Source organism: Epinephelus lanceolatus, chromosome 16 (assembly GCF_041903045.1).
Source record: "Epinephelus lanceolatus isolate andai-2023 chromosome 16, ASM4190304v1, whole genome shotgun sequence".
In the NCBI taxonomy this organism is placed as follows: domain Eukaryota; kingdom Metazoa; phylum Chordata; class Actinopteri; order Perciformes; family Serranidae; genus Epinephelus; species Epinephelus lanceolatus.
Window position 1 is genome coordinate 38381816 of NC_135749.1, and position 20720 is coordinate 38402535.

At 40.9% G+C, this 20720-nt stretch overlaps 1 protein-coding gene across 1 annotated transcript in view; it reads right to left on the reverse strand.

Moving 5' to 3' along the window:
• Positions 1–1745: 1745 nt before the first annotated feature.
• The window catches only part of LOC117250604 (uncharacterized), a 32315-nt gene continuing 13340 nt past the window's right edge, over positions 1746–20720 (reverse strand). The window contains exons 3-6 of the mRNA XM_033616609.2: positions 14658–14722; positions 2151–2315; positions 1965–2069; positions 1746–1869 (exon numbers count right to left, since the gene is read on the reverse strand). Coding sequence (XP_033472500.1) covers positions 1826–1869; positions 1965–2069; positions 2151–2315; positions 14658–14722 — 379 coding nt within the window. The 3' untranslated portion in view covers positions 1746–1825. The remainder of the gene's footprint in view (positions 1870–1964; positions 2070–2150; positions 2316–14657; positions 14723–20720) is intronic.

Genomic DNA, 20720 nt, shown 5'->3' on the forward strand with positions numbered 1-20720 from the left:
ATTATTTTATCCTGTTAGACATTTGTGTAAAGTTTTGTCTTACATAGCATATGAATTCTTGAATCAAGGCCAAAAACATATTTTGTGAGGTCACACTGACCTTCGACCACAAAGTAAGAGACCTGACTCTGGCTTCCAACTGACACCAGCAGAAAAACGTACTTAAGGAAAACTTAAATAGGCTCAAACGTGATTAATTGCCCCTTCACCTGTGTGCAGCAACACACCCGAACCGGAACAGGTGGTAACAAGATAGAGCAGTGGGAAGAGAGCTACACTGTAAGACACACTGACAGTATATTTGAAGGCTATTCTACTTTAAGACACTCTAACAATACTGTACATGTCTCTTCCCTCACCTTTGTGGTGGTGTCACACTTTGACCACTAAAATCCAATCAGCTCATTGCTGAGTCCAAAAAATTCCCTCAAAGTGTTCTTGAGATATCACATTCATGAGAATAAGGCAGAGAAGATCACAGTGAGCTTTGACCTTTAACCACCAAAAACTAATCAGTCTAAGGATGCTTTCAGACCTAGAATTGTCTTGCTTTGGTCTGAATCAGGGACTAATTTTGTTACAACATTGCATAATTGCCTAGAGTTGGTTCGTGTCTTCATGGCAGCATTTACAAGTGGACAAGATAAAATGCCTTGTGAAAGCTGCTCTTGATTGGTCAGAATTTCCATGCGGAAAAAATCCAGGGAGCAAACAAAACACTGAAGAAGAGTACACTTGCAAGATAAATGCAACACTTTCTGATGTCAAAATGGAGGGACAACTATGCAGGTTGATTTTAGTGCTGGTCATCGTTTGCTATATTGCTTGCATTGTTCATTTTAGGCAAACCATACAGTTTGAAAACGAGGCACGACTCCAACTAGAAAACAATATTTTGATGCATTGGATGTGCCGAATTTGCATATTAAGGCAATGCAGGAGGACACATTAATAATCCTCCGGACATGGTCTTGTTAAACCCAAACAATGCGTAATGTGACAGCAGTTGGTTTGGATCAAGGTGGGAACAAGTTTTCACCACAAGAGTTCTTTCGGCAGAGTTCGTTTGTAACCGGACTGAGACCTTCTTAAAGAGAGAGGTGTTTTGGTGCACACTTGAGTGCAATTGCTGTGTTCACATCTGCCCAAACAAACTGCACTTAGGTGGCAAACAAACTTGAATTCGATTGAACTGAATCAATCAGGGAAGGTGTGAAAGCACCCTAAGTGGACATTTGTGCCAAATTTGAAGAAATTCCCTCAAGCTGTTCTTGAGATATCATATTCAAGAGAATGAGATGGATGCAAGGTCACAGCGACCTTGACATTTGACCATTGACTACCAAAATATAACAAGTTCATCCTCAAGTCCACGTCATTCCTTGTGCCAAATTTGAAGAAATTCCCTTGAGGTGCTCTTTAGATATTGTGTTCATGAGAATGAGACAGAAGGACGGACAACCTGAAAACATAATGCCTAAAGCCATGGCTATCGCCAGAGCAGAGGCATAAAAATGTGTTTCATGTTTGTTCAGATTAGACTGAGTTACGTCTCCAAGTGGGAGTTTGATTTTTGATGCAAATGCAATCAGTCTCGGGGCCCTATTTTACAGCAAAGCCCAACTCTCATTGCTAGTTCTCATTTTCATAGCCAGTGCTCATGTTACAGCGAGGTGCTTCAAAGTTTGAAAACCTTGGTGTTAGAACATTTTATTAGATTCGGAATAAAAAACAAGGACCACATGTTTGATGTTTGAGTCACTTTTTTTTTATCTCTTTACTTCCTCAGTTACAGTTTGAAATATTCATTAAGTTAACCTTAACCTCACATGATTGACATCTTAATGCCCTCGCCTTCAGCACAGAACTCTGTAGAGAGAAAAAGAGATAAAAGAATCAGTTCTGTATGAAATCACAAATCTTGATTTCATTCTTTAATCAGATGGGTTTAAAAGGTAAAGCACCGTTCTTGGGGTCATAAAGGATGTCTGGCTCTCTGGAGAAGCCAAGGCAGCTCGCCTGCTGTTTGAAATGCTCCAGGTCTGAGTCCTTCAGGGTCGACTCTCTGGCTGGAAACAAAACAACAAAAATGGTGTAATGTTTTGGACATAATATGTTTTATTTTCTCTCTCAGACTCATTCCTTCCTACCATTTAGGTAAAGAGCACGGGCGTTGATCTTGTCCCCTGTAACGTTGCTGCTGAAATTCATCATCTGCAGTAACTTGTCGAGGTTTCTGGCGGTGCTGTTGACACTCATGAGCAGACAGCTGTCACAGCTCGGCAGCAGGTAAAACTCAGAGGTAATGTTGAAGTCTGAGGACAGGAACCAAGTCAGAAAACTTAAATAAAACAACAATAAACAGATACTGTGAAACCTAAGAATGTATTTGTTGTGAATTTCTCCCTCTCCATCCATGGTTGCACTGTGCTCTCCTCCCATATCTGTAACCTTGGTGTCATCTTTGATCAAACCCTCTCCTTTGACCAACATATCAAACATATCACCAAAACTGCCTTCTTCCATCTCAGGAACATCGTCCGCCTCCATCCATCCCTCTTCTTTTCAGTTGTAGAGACGGACATCCACACATTCATTACTTCCAGACTACACCGCTCCTCTACGGTTTGTCGGCCAAAACACTCAAGAAACTACAATATATCCAGAACTCAGCTGCCCGTCTTCTCACACACTCGCGCACCCGTGATCACATTATCCCCGTCCTTCAAAACCTCCACTGGCTCTCCCATTCCCCAGTGTACTCACTTCAAACTCTTCGTCATCACTTTCAAAGCTCTCCACAACCTGGCTCCCCCCTACCTGTCTGAGCTCCTCAAACGGCACACTCCCTACCGTACTCTCAGTACTGCTGATGCAATTTTTTAAAATAAAATACTGAGTGACAGGTGCCCAAACCTTATCAAAATATGAAAGTTTGTCTATAAGAGTGTGTCCAAACTTTTGACTGGTACTGTAAGATATTAATTTTCCTGAGTCTGATGTGGATTGAAGGCATTTGTCAAGACTAGAGCCTCTAAAAGTCTCAGAATTTTGCAGGTATTTCCTAATGTAGTCTCTTATTTGCAAGTATCTGAACAGTTTATATTTACTCTGTATTTGAGCAAAAGAAGCAAAGGTGCCATCAATGTACAAGTCTCCTATAGTGTGGATACCTGCCTTTTTCCAGATTGTAAAAGCATTATCTAGATTAGCTGGTGCAAAGGTCGGGTTTCCAAAAATGGGTAAAGCATGGGATATGGGTTCCAGATTAAAATGTGATTTGATTTGTTTCCGGATTCGTGACAGAAAAATGGCACCTATGTAGTGAGGTTTACAAGCTTCTTGTTCAATTTTAAGCCTGCTTGGTGGAATTGCTCTGTCATCTAGAGAAAATGTCACAATCCTCATATTTGAGGCCCAATAATATGATAGAAAATTTGGAAGTGCCAGAGCCCCCTCCTTTTTAGATTTGCAGAGGTGTTTCTTGCCAATTCTATGTGTATTGTAGTTCCATAAAAAAGGGACCACAATTGAGTCTATGGTCTCTAGTTTTGCAGACCGGACGAGGTGGAGGCGCAGCGCACCTGCGCTCCGCCAACTGGGTGTGGCCAGGCGGATTTTGTAAGTTTGGCACACTGTGCGCGCTGGCGCAGCTACTCTTTCTTTCCCACCTCCGTCCCTCCTACCTGCGCAAGTCGAAAAGAGGGAGGAGAGAAGGCGTGGAGTGGGTTTTACACACATCACACCAATCAAATGAGCCCCTCTCCTCGCCCTTAAATGTGCCGCGCGAAGGCGTAATGAGAGTTTACTCAATTCGCCATGGCAGAAGAGAGCAGCAGCGTCAGACAGCCAAACTTCTCCCAGGAGGAAACTGATGTTTTGGTCCGGGAGGTCTGCTCGCAGTGTCCGAATATATGGAACTGCGAGCAGACCTCCACGGGCTGATGATGCAAAGGTAGCCTGGGAGGAGGTCACCACAATTGTAAATCAATGTTGCGTTTCTCTCGTGCGCGCGCGCTCTCTCTTTCTCTCTCGCAGTCTCACTGTTTCTTTTCTTTTGACTTTTCTAAGATGACAGATGCTGAATATATACTCCCTATCTGATGCTGTGGCTGTCTGTGGTTGGCTGAGAGGGATGTGAACTTATTAGTTTGCAGCTGTGTTAATCAAATCAGGTTGGGTTTCCATTACGCGTGCCAAACATGCCAAACGGTGCCAATCCCCTTTGATCTGACATCAGATGTGACGGGACAGTCGATATAGAGATACATTTATGTGCTGATTGCAGATAGTTGCATTGAATAGTGGTTTTTGTGGGTATTTATTGCATTGTTAATGTGCCTGACATTCTGGAAACCTGCCTGTGAGGTTTTGGTGACGTGTGCGCACTGTCCGCCGGTCAGCCAAACTTCCCCTACACCGGCTGCGCTCTGCCTGCACTGACAGTAGACGTGGTTTCAGCTGGCGAGCTTTTAACGCACCTTCAGCGAAGCCTTTTGGCACGAAACTGTCACTGCACCAAGCTGGATCTGTCGACACCTCCCCCTGCTGCGCCGCCACACCCATCTCAGCGCACCTCGGTCTGCCAAACTACCAAACCAAGTGCCTTGGGTTGCGCTGCTCGAAACTAGCTCTGCGCGGGGTTCGCCACCCTGCGCCACCCTGTGCCGCGCCGGGAAACTAGAGCCCTAAATGTTTGAAGAAGGACTTAGCAAGAAGCACAGGTATATTCTGAAATAAGCACAGTAATTGAGGCAGAAATAACATTTTAATGACATTAATTCTGGAGGAGGAAAATTTGCTTTGAATACATTTTTGTGGTATTTTGTAGTCTGAATTCATGGATATGTAAATTTCTCTGTAAATATTTTAAAAGGAAGATTTTGTAACCAGGAGACATGTTGTACATGTATAGGCATCAACTCATGTTTACTACACTTTATCCTATATCCAGGAAAGGTTCCAAATGAGTTCATTTTTTCAAGCAGGTTCGGAATTGTAGCTTGTGGCTGAGTGATGTATAAAAGCAGTATCATCAGCATAAAATTATATTTTATTTGTAGAATTTTCAGTATTGTAACCATGATCTAAGGATCTGAATGGATACTCTCAGCAAGAGGCTCAATATTCTAGGGCAAAGATCAAGGGTGATAGAGGGCATCCCTGTCTCGTTCCTCTGTACGGTTGTTGTAGAGAAGCTTGACTACTGAAATGAATTTTTCTCCAAATTTGAACCTTTTTAAAATTTCAAACAGATAAGGCCATTCGTCTTGGTCAAATGCTTTTTCTGCATCAAGCGACAGAACAGCTAGTTCTTCTCTCGGTCTGTCAGTAGAGTATACGATGTTGTATAGTTGCCTAAGGTTAAAAAAGGAGTTTCTATTTGGTATAAAACCTGTCTGGTCTGAATGCACTCATTTTCCTAAAAGGGGACTCAGTCTAACTTTAGAAAACAATTTGCCATCTTGGTTTAACAGAGAAATAGGAAGAAAGGAGCCCATTTCTTCTGGGTCCTTACCCTTTTTATATATCATTGTGATAACTGCCTCCGTTAGGGTAGGAGGAAGGGCACCATCAGTGTGAGCTTGAGTAAACATTCTATGTAAGTATGGTTAAAGAATTTCATAATTTTTTTTTATAAAGCTCACCAGGTAGGCATCAGGGCCAGGGGCTTTATTGCTCTTAAGTGAGGTGATGGCTTTTTGGATTTCTTTAATTGAAATTTCAGAGTTCAGCTGAGCCGACTCTGCCTCATCTATTTGTGAGAGGTTGCATTTATCTAGAAAATCTCTCATAGCAGTGTAGTCTGTATTAATTTTGGATGTGTACAGCTTTTCATAAAATTGGAGAAATCGGCCATTAATATCTTTGGGTTTCATTAAGATTTCATACCCAGTAGTCCGACCACAGCACTTCCAACATGAAGCAGTCTGTGCATTTCTCCCTCACTGCGCCGGCATGGACTGTGAAGACAGTTGCATTTATCTCATCAACGGGAAATCACATCCATCTGCTATATGTGACGTACATGCCCTTATTTGGATAACACATCCATAAAGCCTACTGACAGCGTAATGCGCTCTGGCTGCAGATATATATTAAGCATTAATCCTTCTTGCAGCACGTCTACAGAACGTATTTTGTTAGAGACAAACCATCCATCTGTCTCTCATCTCACCTGTAGCCTACTAACGTTTTGCCTAGCCTTGACCAGCGAATTCATCAGCTTGTAACAGTTCGCCAACAACAGAAACTGAGGCTTATGTCACAACGTTACTTTTACAGGTCATGGGAGGCACAGGTTCACGGTGCCAAGCTGAAAACCTTGATATAACATGAAACCCCCAAAAAACTTAACTCTTTTTGCTTCCAAAATGCAGCAATAAATTGTATAAAAAATGAAAAGGACTCGTATGGTTAGTTTAACTCAACAACTTAAGTGCTCGGACAATTCACTCAATTAACACATCGGGTCACGCTAATACAGAAAACAAATAGGCCTAACCCCACAAACAATTGCCCTTAATAAAACACAAACCCAATGTCCTTTGCCAGTCAAACCCAATCCAATCCCCAAGAAGACAATTGGAGAATAAGAGAAAGAGATTTACTGTGTATCAGGCACTATACTTGCTGAACAGCATGAATGAGGGAGAGTCTGATGAAGGGGAGGTGTCCGGACTCAGCGACGTGTACTGGGTGGATTCTGCCGATGGGTCATCATCGGACAGTGAACGAGAGCCTCCCTGAAAAGCTTTATATATTTTTCGTTGAGTAAAAATCTACTTTGAATTATGGAATTGATTATAATTGTTTCTTGTCAATAAATATTTTGTTTGGACTTTTAAACTTCTGTATGGCTGCATAATTGTTTCTCTGTCTCTCTGCTTATAGTTGTTTTAGACTCATAATTATGTTAGTTATAACATATCAAAAGTCCTACGAAATCCCAGTGGTGGAAAGTATTGAAAAATGCTAAGACAGGTGATGCCACAATCTCTCATGTTCGCCTATGTTAAAAATTTGATTTATGCATTTTTTCTTGTCTGATTTCCACATAAAAGGTTCAGTACTGTCCACAATCATCCAGAAACTGTATTGGATGCAGCACAGTGTACATACATAGTGTATATTACTTTATTATTATTATTATTTGTTTTTATAATTATTATTACTCAATATTATAGGCATTTGTGACGGGATAAAGGGGGTGAACCTTACACAAATTGCAACAGAAAATCTGACATCAAAGAAAAATCACTCAATAGCAAAATTAATTATTTAGTAATGCATATAAATGTGATTATTGATTTTTATTAACAAATTTAAAACAAATGAATTCGAATGTCAATTTTTAAATTCAAATGTCAAATTGAACAGTTTACAGCTCTCTCAGCTGTGGACCCTCCATGCCTCTCTGGAGGCTGAAGTCTGAGGTCCATGTGCCAAGAGCCGCCCTCATCGAGGAGTGAAGACCGTAACCCTGGTTAACAGTGGAGGCTGGCTGGGTCAAACTGACCCCATCTGTTTTGACTGTTCCTTCTTATCTCACCCCCTCATTTTCTCTTTCCTCCCTCTTTCCTTCCTCCCCCTTCCTGCCATTATGTACAAATAAACTACATCTAACCAGTAGCGTGGGAAAGTGGAGTACCCAAAGTGGGGTGCTGCCGGGTCTGCAGCCCCACCTGGTGGTGGCTGCAGGCTGTAGCATCTTACACTCAGCAGTAACTGTAAACTTAAAAATCTTACAACTGATGGTCCCAACCCCATTGATAAAGCAAGAAATTCCACTAATTAACCCTGATAAGGCACACCTGTGAAGTGGAAACCATTTCAGGTGACTACCTCTTGAAGCTCATGGAGAGAATGCCAAGAGTGTGCAAAGCAGTAATCAGAGCAAAGGGTGGCTATTTTGAAGAAACTAGAATATAAAACAGTTTTCAGTTATTTCACCTTTTTTTGTTAAGTACATAACTCCACATGTGTTCATTCATAGTTTTGATGCCTTCAGTGAGAATCTACAATGTAAATAGTCATGAAAATAAAGAAAACACATTGAATGAGAAGGTGTGTCCAAACTTTTGGCCTGTACTGTATATATATATATATACATATATATATATATATATATATATATATGTATACACTCATTCAGTTGGCAGCCCCCCCTACTTAAAACATCTTCCCATGTGTGGGAATACAAGGATGTGTTATCCAAATAAGGGCATGTACGTCACATATAGCAGATGATGTGATTTCCCGTCATGAGATAAATGCAACTGTCCTCACAGTCCGCGAGACATTGCAGCTGTTTAGTGGTACCGCTGCTCTGTGTTTACTAAAAGGGGAAAGTTGCCTGGTCCCCCCTGAAATGTAACTTTACTGCGGTCGGATTTTTGGGAGGTTGGACTAATGGGATTCAAATACTAGGTCGGACCTTTGGGTAGTCAGACTAATGGGTAGTCGAACCATTGGGTGGTCGGACTGACGCCACGCACCCGGGACATATCTGGTATAAGAGATGTCACTTTCTTGAAGAATGATGAGTTGTCCACATTGGGTGTGTATATGTTCAGTAGGGTAAGAGGTGTAGAATAAATTTCCCCACTTCATCAGATACTGTGGTTTTGTGAATAAAAAGAATGCCTTTCATTATCATGACTGCTGTACCTCTAGCTTTTGCGGGAAAAGATGAGTGATACACATTTCCAATCCCTTTACACTTAAGTCTGGTATGAGTATAATTTTTCAAATGAGTTTCCAATAGAAATATTATATCTGGTGATAGTGACTTAAGATAGGCAAACACCTTCCCTCTCTTTGTTCGACTGTTCAAGCCACATACATTCCAGCTGGCTAGGGTCAAACCTCTCCTCCTGTCCCCTGTATTCAAATCATTTTGATTTGACATCCAAAAAAGTTACAGAATAAGGACATATTTTGACTAGTTGACCCTTAAGTGGTAACATTAAAATTGTAAGACAGCTGGCTCCCACCCCCCCTTTCCAATCTTAAACCCCTTAAAGCAGAAAAAAAACAACAACAAACAAACAGCAATAAAAAAACAAACATATCTGGCCAATACCAAATGGCTACAGCGCGAAAATACTTCAGGAAGTGTCTAAATAATAATACAAATAAACAATAACGTATCAAACTAAAATCTTTACTTCTCTGAGCTGTTACTGTTAACCTTGTTAACTTTCATATCTACTTTTCCTACAAGTGTGTGTACAAGAATTACAGTGAATTGGCAGCGAAAAGTTTAGGTCTGAGGCTCTGTCCAACAACACTCATTAAATATGTGAAAAAAGAAAACCAGTACAGTAAAACACAAATTCTGTCCATGAATGGAGACCCTCTCTAAAAAAATGGCTGAGGTCTGCAGGATCAAGGGGTCGAGCCAAGTTTCCTTGAAGGCCATAAAGTTGGAGTTCTCAGTCTCCCGTAGAAAAGCCACCCTGCTCTTGACTTCATCCAGTTTGCTGTCCAGTCACTACACATCAGCTAGAAGAAAACTTGGCAGAGGACACTAGTTCTAATGTTTCCTCTGCCTGACCAGGACCCCGGCCCCAAGACCCTAGTTTCCTTTGTCTTCTCCATTTATCAGGTACAGCAACAGGTAATCCCCGCCATAGATTATCTGTAGGTGCTCTACACCCAACCTCTACAGGGAGCAACAACATGGCTGCCATCAGCTTGTTGTGTTGCATTTATCTCAGCAGATACACACAATTAACTACACACCAAAACATTATATAATGGTCACAGTCATCCTAAAACACAGACAAACAGTTTCTTATTTATTCACCTTTGTGTGAGTATTAACTAGAGAGTTTAGAAGGAGTTTTTACCATATTTGTGGATCAATGAAGAGACCCATGATGGATTAAAGTCTCAATCAAGCCAGTGCCATTTTATTTCTGATTCACATTAAGTATGGCCTGAAAAGAAACTCCTCAGCCTGATCCAAAGGAGTGCGTGAGCGCCATCTACTGATCTAGTGGTGTAAATCCTCGATGCGTTCAAGTCAACTCTGTTAGTGTAGTTCTTTACAGAGTTATCTTAAAAAATAAGGGGGGTGTTTTTTTTTCTAAACAGAAACTCAACATATAGCATTTTCAACCTATTACAAAAACAAACTGCTACTACAATTATTTTATTCCTTCTGCTATCAGGTGGCTAAATGACTATGGCAGTAGCTAGGTTTCTCTCTTTATTCTTGTTGTTTGCGCCTTGTGTGAGCCCGTATGTGGCGACCTGTGGGTGCCAAAGGGTGTTCGCTGCTCTTTTCCTGAGACCCATGTGTGGATTGTCACTGACATGTTGTTGTTGATGTTCGAGTGCTGCTGCTATTCGGAGTATGTTTATTGTTTTTGTTATTATGTCACTTTTTTTTTTAACCTATTATGCAAACTGGGAAGGCTGTCAAACTGAATTGATCATTTAGGATAAATAAAGTTTTTGATCTGAACCGAAGTTTACTGTTTGATTCTCAGCAGTGTCTGTCATCCACAGCTGCTTTTTGTCTGTACAAACGTCTGAAGGCAGCAGAGCAGTAGACCCTTTTACCGTTAGTAAACAATATGACGTTTTTTGGTGGGCGGGGCTGAACTGGAGGCAAAACAATTCTCCACAGACATTAGATAATGCTAGCTAGCAAGTTCTGTTGGCTTGTTTTAGACAATGGAGGAAGATGATTCAAGCGGTGCATTCAGAAATACTCATTCTGAGTACCAGAGCACTGCACTCTGGGCACTCTGTCTGGGGAGATGAAGCAGCAGAGCACCGAGTGGAGTGAACATGTGATTAACTTAACCGTTTGTTAATTCATGTAGAAATATAACACTCCATTTCTTTGACCAACAGCGCTCTCATTTTAGTGTAGAGCGTCAGACTGCATTTACCATGTCAGGTCACACACTCTCTGGGACCATGAATGTTACTTGAATAAGTAAACACTGACCAATGGGATCAGACTGGCTGACCCGTACATACTATCCACCTTATTTTCAAACACGGAAGTAAATAGTGATCAGCTTCCGTTTTTTTGTGCGTGACTTCCGGTCAGCCGCTTTCCCTCATGCTTTCCCTTACCGGAGCTAACGGTGCAAGCTAATTTTTTTTTCAATTTTCAGTTGTTTATGTTAGTCAATCAGTTAGTTAGTTAGTTAGTTAGTCTGTGTATTTTGTATAGATAACTGTGCCCACGTTTCCGTTATAACAGAAATTTATTCCCTCTAAACGCGAATAAATCGCACGTCAATCATAAACTATGAACCAAAAAAGCACAATCTATCCCGAGTGAGACAAACTGTTTGATCCCCGTCTCCAGTGTACTAGCAGAGAATCTGCAGAACCGAATCAGCGAAAAAACACAACGGGCTAAGCCTCTCTACCTGAGCAGCTGAAGCTGCGGCTTGCACCCTCGACACACAGACACACAGATGTGAGGTGTACGCTGCTTTTCTATCATTTTTTCCCTTTTCTTTCTTTCTTTCTTTCTTTCTTTCTGTCAGTGACATACACTCCTAACACAGGACAGGTTGTTTTAATTGACTGAGTTGATCATTAAGCCATAGTGATGCACGGATCGGCTCTGATAGCACCTGAATCAGCATGTACGCATCAACCATCCAGCCGTTACAACATGACTGAGCTAGCAAAGCAGTTTTGTGTTGCTATGTGTGGTATTTATTCAGTTTTGGGAAATCACGATGTCTAGAAAGCATCAGTGGCTGCAGCTGACAGGGACAGCTAACACTAGCAGCAAAGCTAACATCAGGATCGTCATCCGTTAAAAGCCTCCTGTTGTCGGATACGACATGAAACTACTCCAGTTAGCTCAATCATGTTGTAACTAAGACATCCGCTGGAGAAAATATTTTTTTCACGGGCCACTTTGTGAGTTTAGTGAGTTATTACAGACACGGCTAACGGCTAACAGCTAACAGCTAGCCCAGCTAATCTACGATAACCATGTTATTAATTACACACAGAGAAAATACTAATGTTTGTTCAGTCATTGTGTTTATAGACTTTACAAACATCAGATTAGTCTAAACGGTGATATAGTGATGTGAAAAATGTGATATATACATATATATAGCTAAACTTAGCAAGGTATACAACAAGGCGATTCCCATTTACACAGTGGTAAGAGTGCTGGACCGGAAGTGTCGCACAAAAAAACGGAAGCTGGCTGCGTTCTGTTTTGCCTCCGTCCCTGCGTTCCAAATCGCATACTTCTAATATATACTTTTAGTATGTACTGCAGCTGCCCTTAAAAAGTATGTAGTGTAGTATGCAGTATGCATGCAGTATGCATACTATTGGGACACACTACATTCGCCATCACATCCATAGACATATATACATAGACGCCGCATTGACTGCCGCTGCCTATTGGAGCCGACGTCCTCGCCGGCTGCCATCTTGGATGAGTCTCGCTTCGCCTCCACAGTGCATTCACTTCTATTGAGGAAGGAGCTGTATGCACAAGTAAAATAGAATAACTCACTGAATTTTCAACTGATTTTCACGTGGTTTGGTTTGTTACAAACGGCACACATGTAGTTATGATACAGGATGCTTTTGTACATTAAAAATGCGGGATTTCATGCTTTAATACTTTCTGCAGATAGCAACAGCATGTTATTTAGATCACAACACAGTTATTTTATTCACCTCAACCCCAGAGTGGGATATATATATAGATATATATATATATATCTATATATATATATATCTCTCTCTCTCTCTCTCTCTCTATATATATATATATATATATATATATGTATATATATATATGTGTATATATATAGGCTATATATATATATATATATATATATATATATATACAGTATTTATATACTGTATAAACATACTGTATAAACACCATATACACAATACAAAACACAGTATAGCATATTATGTATAGCATAATATGTAGATCTGAGGTTTGCTCAAACTGTCAGCTCCTTTAAATCAGAGCTAAAAACACTATTGTTTACTGAAGCGTACTCTTAGATTAAATACTTACCTGCTGTATTCTGCTGCCCGTACTTTTTGACTACACACTGCTGATTTATGCCTTTTATTATTTTACTTCTTTTCTTATCCTGATGGTTCAATGTATTGAGCCTGTTTTTATTTTATGTTACTGTATTTTATTATTATCACTATCATTCTCAATTTCTATTTCCCTTTTCAATCGACTGTTTTTATTGTTTTAAATTGTGTCTTGTTGCTTTTAATGTCTCTGTAAAGCACTTTGAATTACCTTGTGTTGAATTGTGCTATACAAATAAACTTGCCTTGCCTTGCCTTGCCTAGCACAACTTTGTGCACATATTCACTTTTCCACCAGCTGTGCTGCAAATATCCCCTGCTGCTCATCCTTCTGTATCTTTTTTCAAATTATCTTGACCACAGTCCCATTTTCATAGTTATAATACCAATACCAAAATTAATTTCAGTGTTTATGTAAATACTGAAAATGTTTTTTACTACTTTTGAGGGATCACAGCAGTCAGTGTAATAAGAATAACTTTACTAATCCCCGAAAAGAAAATTTCAAAGAAGTCTGTAAGATCATCTATTTAACAAAGAATTATTAAGTCTGATGGCTGTGGGTATAAAAGAGAGTGGGTGTGTGTGAGAAATAAACTCAATCAACAATAGAGCTTTTTCTTTATTAAAATATATTAATAATATATTAATAAATTTATTAATATGCTATACTATGTTTTGTATTGTGTATATTGTGTTTATACAGTGTATATATATGTGTGTGTATATCTATATCTATCTATAGCCGTACACGCAGCTCAGTAACTGTGACGTAACTTCCGCTGTGCAAAGGATTGTGGGTCAGAATGGCCAAAGAAGCATGCTGACATGCATACTGCAAAATATGGCCGGATGTAGTAGAACATCCTGGTACTTTTGGCATACTGCATCTGACATACTATGTATTGGGACACACTAATTCTTTTTCTGGCATACTAAATAGTATGGTAGTATGGGTATTGGAACGCAGGGCGTGTTTCCGTGAAAAATAAGGTGGATTGAGTGGATGGATGATGTCAGAGGAAGCTTTGTGGGTGATTACTATGCCAATCTTACAAAGGAGGATGACACTTGAACAGTTTCCTCCAGTTTGTTTTGCTATCGAAGCTAACGTTAGCTAATAAGCTAAAATGATAGCATTACAGAGAAATCCAATATTCCTCTACAAGAAATACTTTTTCCCTAATCTGATATGATGTGTCTGCTGCACATGTGAGCATTTTTGATGATGGCCTCTGTCCAGTCCTTTTGTCTTATCACATTTATCCACAATGTTTGCTTTTGTTGGTCAGTGAAGGCTGGTATGTGATAAAATTTAAGTGTTGAGCCATGACTCCTTCTTTTCTGGCTTCCAATAACACAAGACCACATTTTAAGACTCCTATGTAGCCTACAGCCCTGTGGTGGAGAGGCAGGTTTTGCCTCCAGCTAATAAAATGACACCATTGTGATGTTGGCCCCTAAAGGGTCTATATGTGTGATGGATCTGCAGCTCTTAATCTGTCAGAAACATGATCTCCATATGATAGATTCTCTGACTCACAAAACTGACAAAGAAAAGTACTGTGTTGGATCAGGTAACTTACATGATGATGACAAAGTGTTGCCATCAATGGTTATGTTGACAACTGAAGTTATGCAGGTTCCATTTCTGAGAAAAACAACAGAGGAAGAGATTACTTCATTTTCTGACAGAGCTCTTTTACTACTTCTTATCCGTGCTGGCTTGAAAAGTTAAGATTCCTTCCACTGATGAAGACTGAGTGATACATTTGGAAGCTCTGAAAAAGACCAAATGGACTGTGAGTTGGGATTGTTTTGTCAAACTACTCCTGAGGTAAAGATGTTTGACCTTTAAGCCGAGAAGTCATTCATTTACTATTAATCAAAATATAACTTTTGAGCTCCTTAGCTTTTACATTAAGTTAGGATTGATTTGTTTTAACGACTTGTTCTGTTAGCATTACTTTATTATAAAAAACACAAGATCTAAAGCCTAGGATATGACAAAATACAAGTCTAAATGACCACCAAGACGCAATGTGATCACTCAAACCACTTGCAGAGGTGGTCTGGGACATATTTTACAACATATCTCTTGTGGTGTAAACACTAATTCATCCTGATGTGTCCCTGGCTACGTCAAGGACTACGTCATCGTTCCAGGACGAGGTGGTTGTTTTCAGAGCTCAATACTGATGCTGTTTCTGTCTTTCTTTCTTTTTTTTCTTTTTTTTTTAAAATTTATATAGCGCAATACAGACCATCAAACAATACAACACAGGTGAACAACACAAAAAAAACAAAACACGTAATACAGCATGAGACAAGAGGGGAAGCTAGATTCCAATTTGTCAGCAGACAGAAGCAGTATCTTTAACTATATAACTCTAACCAGAAAAACAAAGAAAAAAAAAGAAGAAGAAAAAGAAAGAAACAAACAAACCAACACAAAAATAATTTCGGACTTAGATTTTTTCCTGTTTGTGTGTAGTATGCGTGAGGCAAAAAATAAATAAATAAATAATAAAATAAATAAATAAAAATATATTAAAAAAGTAAATAACCAATTAATAAACAAATCAAGCTGTTTCTGTCTTTCAGTGTCATTCACGTGGATGAGCAGCTGGAGAGGATGCTGACTTTTGATTCTTCTCAAAGTCAAAGATGCTTCCTTGGTAGGACAGATCCTTCCAAGTTGGGTCCTACAGAGGTTAGGCAAGACTCTATCCAAGCATTTGATGAACACGCATTGGAACTGGCTAAAGACTGCCCAGGGGCCTGTATCATGAAGCAGGATTAATGTCTTAGCGAGGTAACTTCAGGGTTAACCCTGGGTTTTCGGTCTCACGAAGCCGGTTCAGTTCTTATCGGGGTAGATCACCATGGTAACTTACTCTGAACGGCTATCCTGCTCCAGAGCAGGGTAAGTTCAGGGTTGAATCTGATCCTATAAAAAGCACCACCCACTGGCCAATCAGCTGTTCAGAAAAAAATGATTCCGCTGACAGAAATGCAGCCCAGTCATGATGGGAAACTGATAATTTGCTGACACTTAATAGCACCATTAATTAGTGCAACCATTTTGTTTTGTTGGAGGAAATGATCCCTGTTAAAGATAATGGGCCTAATTGACAGCTTTGCTGCTGGAAATGTGGAAAGTAGCCCATCATGTCTACACCTCATAGTGTTTGAGGGATTTTCCTTTTTGTTTTTTAAAGAGGGAGACTAGGTATATTTTTGCGCAGCTGTTAATTTCTAACACAGCTCAATATCAGGATGATTTTATTCAGACTATCAATTTGGTGTTGATATGATTTAACTGTGGCGTCAGCTTTAAGCTTTATTGTAGCATATATAACGTTATGACAAAGAAGACCAATTTATCATACGCAATGATGTTAGACGATAATTGTAATACACGCAATTCATCTGCGCAGCATTGATTTCATGGGATTCAAGGGTGTGATCAGTGTCAGATGTACAGGTACAGGTACTGTAGCTACTTGAACCAGTGATGAGTGATTTAACCTACATATAATTTTATTTGCTACCTTGTTTTGTCTTGATTTTTCCCTCTCTCCTCCTCTATTTCTTCTTTCCTTACCCATTTTTTTCTCTTCTCTATTATGTGATTTCATTGATGTTTTGACAGGGGAATTTCTTTGATAAGCTTTTAGTGGCTTCTAACCTCTCTGGCACTTTTCTTATTTTAATCTTGTAAATTTTATACTGTCTGTTTTTAACATTATGTGCAAATAAACTGATCTAAACTAAAACTAAACATTATTCATCCCGTTATGCGTTGCCACGCATGTTTCCTCCTCCTGCAGCTGCCACGGTGTTGGCCTTTTCTGTAATGTTGCTTTTCTCCTCCTCATATTTTAGTAGAATTAATCTCTGATCCTCATGAGAAATACTTTTTTCCCCCTCACATACGGCACTCTGTGAGGACGCTCAGTGACACTCAGTGACACTGCGCTTCTCTCATAATTGTGGTTGGTCCGCTGCGTGCGCGTTCACGGCTCTTGATAAAGCAACCCTGGGTTGAGTTACCGAGTTGATATCCAGCGTCATGATACCGATTATTCTGATTGCCATTGTTAGGGTTAGTCAACCCAGGATAGGTCTGGGTAACCCAGGAAAGGTTGATCTCACTTCGTGATACAGGCCCCAGGTGTGCGTCACTGAAGAGGCCCTATCTTCTATTCCAAAAAATTATGCACAAAGAATTGCAGATACTTCATGCCTGCTGAGGATACACACATGCATCCTTGAATATTCACTGAAGGATGGACTTAGTCTTCAGTAGAATTCGAGCGATCCTTGACACTGGAACAGTCCTTTGACAGGATTTGATGATGTGACCTCCTTTAAATTCAGCTGTTTAAGGATCCTTCCTTGACTTTGAGGAGCATCATTTGACCTGAGACCTGTTAGCTTTAGTCTCAATCTGGTAGCATGATGTTGTTTGTAGCCATCAAGTTTACGCTAGTAAGAAGGAGTGCTTAGGTCATGATATGATATTATTGCAATATTAGATGTATGGCGAAATGCTGAGTATTGTGATACAATATATTGTGATTTTATTACCTTTTTTCAAATTGCAAATTATTTTCCCAAAGGAAAACTTTTTCTTATGTGTTTTACCTCATAAGATAAAGTTTTAAGGCTGTTCATCTGACTTTAGCACAGCCACATTAATAAAAGGTGAACATTGAATGCAAGTTTAGTTACATGAATGAAAGCCAGATGAGTACATCAAATCTACTTGTGCGTTATCTCAAGGAAATATGACCTTCTGGCCAAAGGAGTTGTGGTTATGTTGCAGGATCTTACTTGTTTCTTCACTGTACATGTTTGGTATACCATATAGCCTACCATGTGTGTTTTTTCTGAACCACCCTCAAGAGACGAAACTGTGTAGGCCTATTTAGAAAATTTATTCGAGATAGGAGTTAGATTTACAGGAAAAGCAACTTGGCCTCTTCCCGTTTTCAACATTCCGTCATAACAAGTGTGATTCAAACCGCGACTGAGTGTCGGTCCGTGACTGGGTTCCTCCAACAAGAATCCAAAGACGGATCAGGTCAGCTATGTTTTGATATTGTTATGAAAAACTGAATAAAGAGGCCTTCGCGAGGACAGCTACGTGTTCTCTTCCTGGTTGAAAACAGCTGTTGTCACTACGACAACCACAGATGCATTCGGCTGAAGGTCGCCAGTTAACAGGGTCGCGAGTAAATCCGAAACACCGGCTAACATTAGCCTGTTTTTAGCACTATCTAGCTTGTTTTTAGCATTGCCGCTAATGCTACTTATCTGTTGAAGAACCTAACGCTACTGGGAAGTTACCGGGACTCAACGCCTTTCCAACGCCCTCTGGCTTCTACTAACCCCGATGCCTATTCTCCGCAGTGGGTCCTATTACTGGCCACTACATTCACCATGGCTGGAACAATGTATTTCCACACTTTGCAAGATCCGTGAAGCCAAACTGCAAATGGACACCATCATCTTCCGTTCCACACCACCAGAGTCTGAATCAGCCACCAGTCCTGCCTCTGTTGCTGCCCCTGCCGAAAGCACCTGTCCCCCGGTGATGTCACCGCTCCCCATCAGGCAGCTGTTACCCCTGCTATCCCTCCACTGAGCTCAGATCTCCATCAGAACCCTCTCTCCCTTCATCACCACTACCTCCTCGCCCCCTTTTCCCCCTGACCACTCTAATAATTGGAGACTCCAATGCTCCTTCTTCAATGCAGTTACGCACTTGTTTCCCTGGAGCAATCGTTCCCATCATTCTTGCTAAACTCCCCGGGATACTCCAAACACTCCCATCATCTGTCCACAGAATAATCATTCACGTTGGCTACGCGGATGCTTCCTGCTGACAGACTGAGATCACCAAAGCAAAGCAAAGTTCAACAAATTATTTCGATTCCTCCACACCATCAGAAAATCAGTCTTCATAAGTGGCCCACTCTCTCCTCACGGCTGTGGATATGGAATATTCAGCTGTATCATATCCATCCACATGTGGCTTCAATCTGCCTGCAAAACACACTCTGTGAGCTTCATAGACAATTTCAATCTGTTTTGGGGCCGAAAATCTTTTTTAAACCTGACGGTTTCCACCCGAACAAACTGGGAAGCCGGATTTTAACAGCTATCTTGCAGCATGCTGTTCACAATCAACCACGTGACTGACTGTTTACACTCCCCATGCAGCTCCCCCCTTCTTCCTCTACGGTCCCAACTCAGAACACTACCACCACCACTTTCCACAGCTCCCCCCACAGGCCCCAGCTGTCGCTGCCTTCTCCTGCTGCTCCCTACACCATTCTGCCTGTTACCTCTGTTAGATCTCACCGTCCCCATAACTGCCTCAATTCTACTAACAAAAGCAACCTCATTAACATAAAATGCAATGACCTTACTACAAATTTTCCCATTCAGCCCATTATAACTATCAGAAACCCCGTCCCCAAAATAGAAATGCAAAACAAGTGAAAAAAAAAAACATCGCAACCTCTGCCTGCTCACCCTCTCCTCACAGTCTCTCACACAACAACATCCTCTCAAGCTGGCTCTCCAAAACACTCGTTCACTCAACAATAAAGCACTCGTCTTAAACGATTTCATAAGTGACACTAATCTGGACTTCCTCTGTCTCACCGAAACCTGGCACAGCCATCTGGGCTATTTCACATTCAACCAAGCCACCCCAACTGGATACACATACATTGACCAACCCCGTCTCACTGGACGAGGCGGCGGTGTTGCCTCAATCCAGAAAAAAACCCCAAAATCAACACTATATCCACTCCTTCTGTACAGTCATTTGAAAACATTGCTCTTAAACTCCCTGGCCCCACCCCCTTGTCATTGCTGTAATCTACCGCCCCCCCAAACCACAGCCATCTTTTCTTTCCGACTTTACAGATTTTGTCACACATCTCTCAGCCATCTCACCTTCAGGTTAACTACTTGGTGACTTCAAATTCCATATTGACAACACTACCTGTAGACGAGCCTCTGACTTTCTGGATCTCCTCGACTGCCTCAACCTCACTCAGCATGTCAATTTCCCCACCCACTCCTGCAGCCACACCCTGGATTTAGTCTGCTCCACTGGTCTCACCATCCAAAATCTCCAACCACCTGGCTATCATCATCATGGACTTTCCTCTCTTTCTTCCAATCCAAAACTGATACCATCTACAGTTCCCTATCCTCCTCCCCCATCACCCATTCCTCCTCCCTCCCCCTTGCTCCTCTTATCACCTCTCCACTCTCTAGATTTTCACCCATCTCCCCAGCTGATTTGTCCAAAATCATCTCAACCATGAAATCCTCCACCTGCATCCTAGATCCCATCCCATCCTCCTTTGTTAAACACTGCTTCCCCACCATCTCCCCAATTATCTCAGGGATTATCAACTCCTCCCTCAATTTTCCCACTGTTCCCCCATAACTGAAACTGGCTGCTGTAATCATCAAGAAACCTGGACTCAACCCTGACAGCATCAATAACTTCCGGCCCATTTCCAACCTCCCATTCCTGTCTAAAATTCTGGAACATATTGTTGCCTCACAAATCAAAGCCCATCTCACCAATAATGATCTCTACGAACAATTTCAATCCG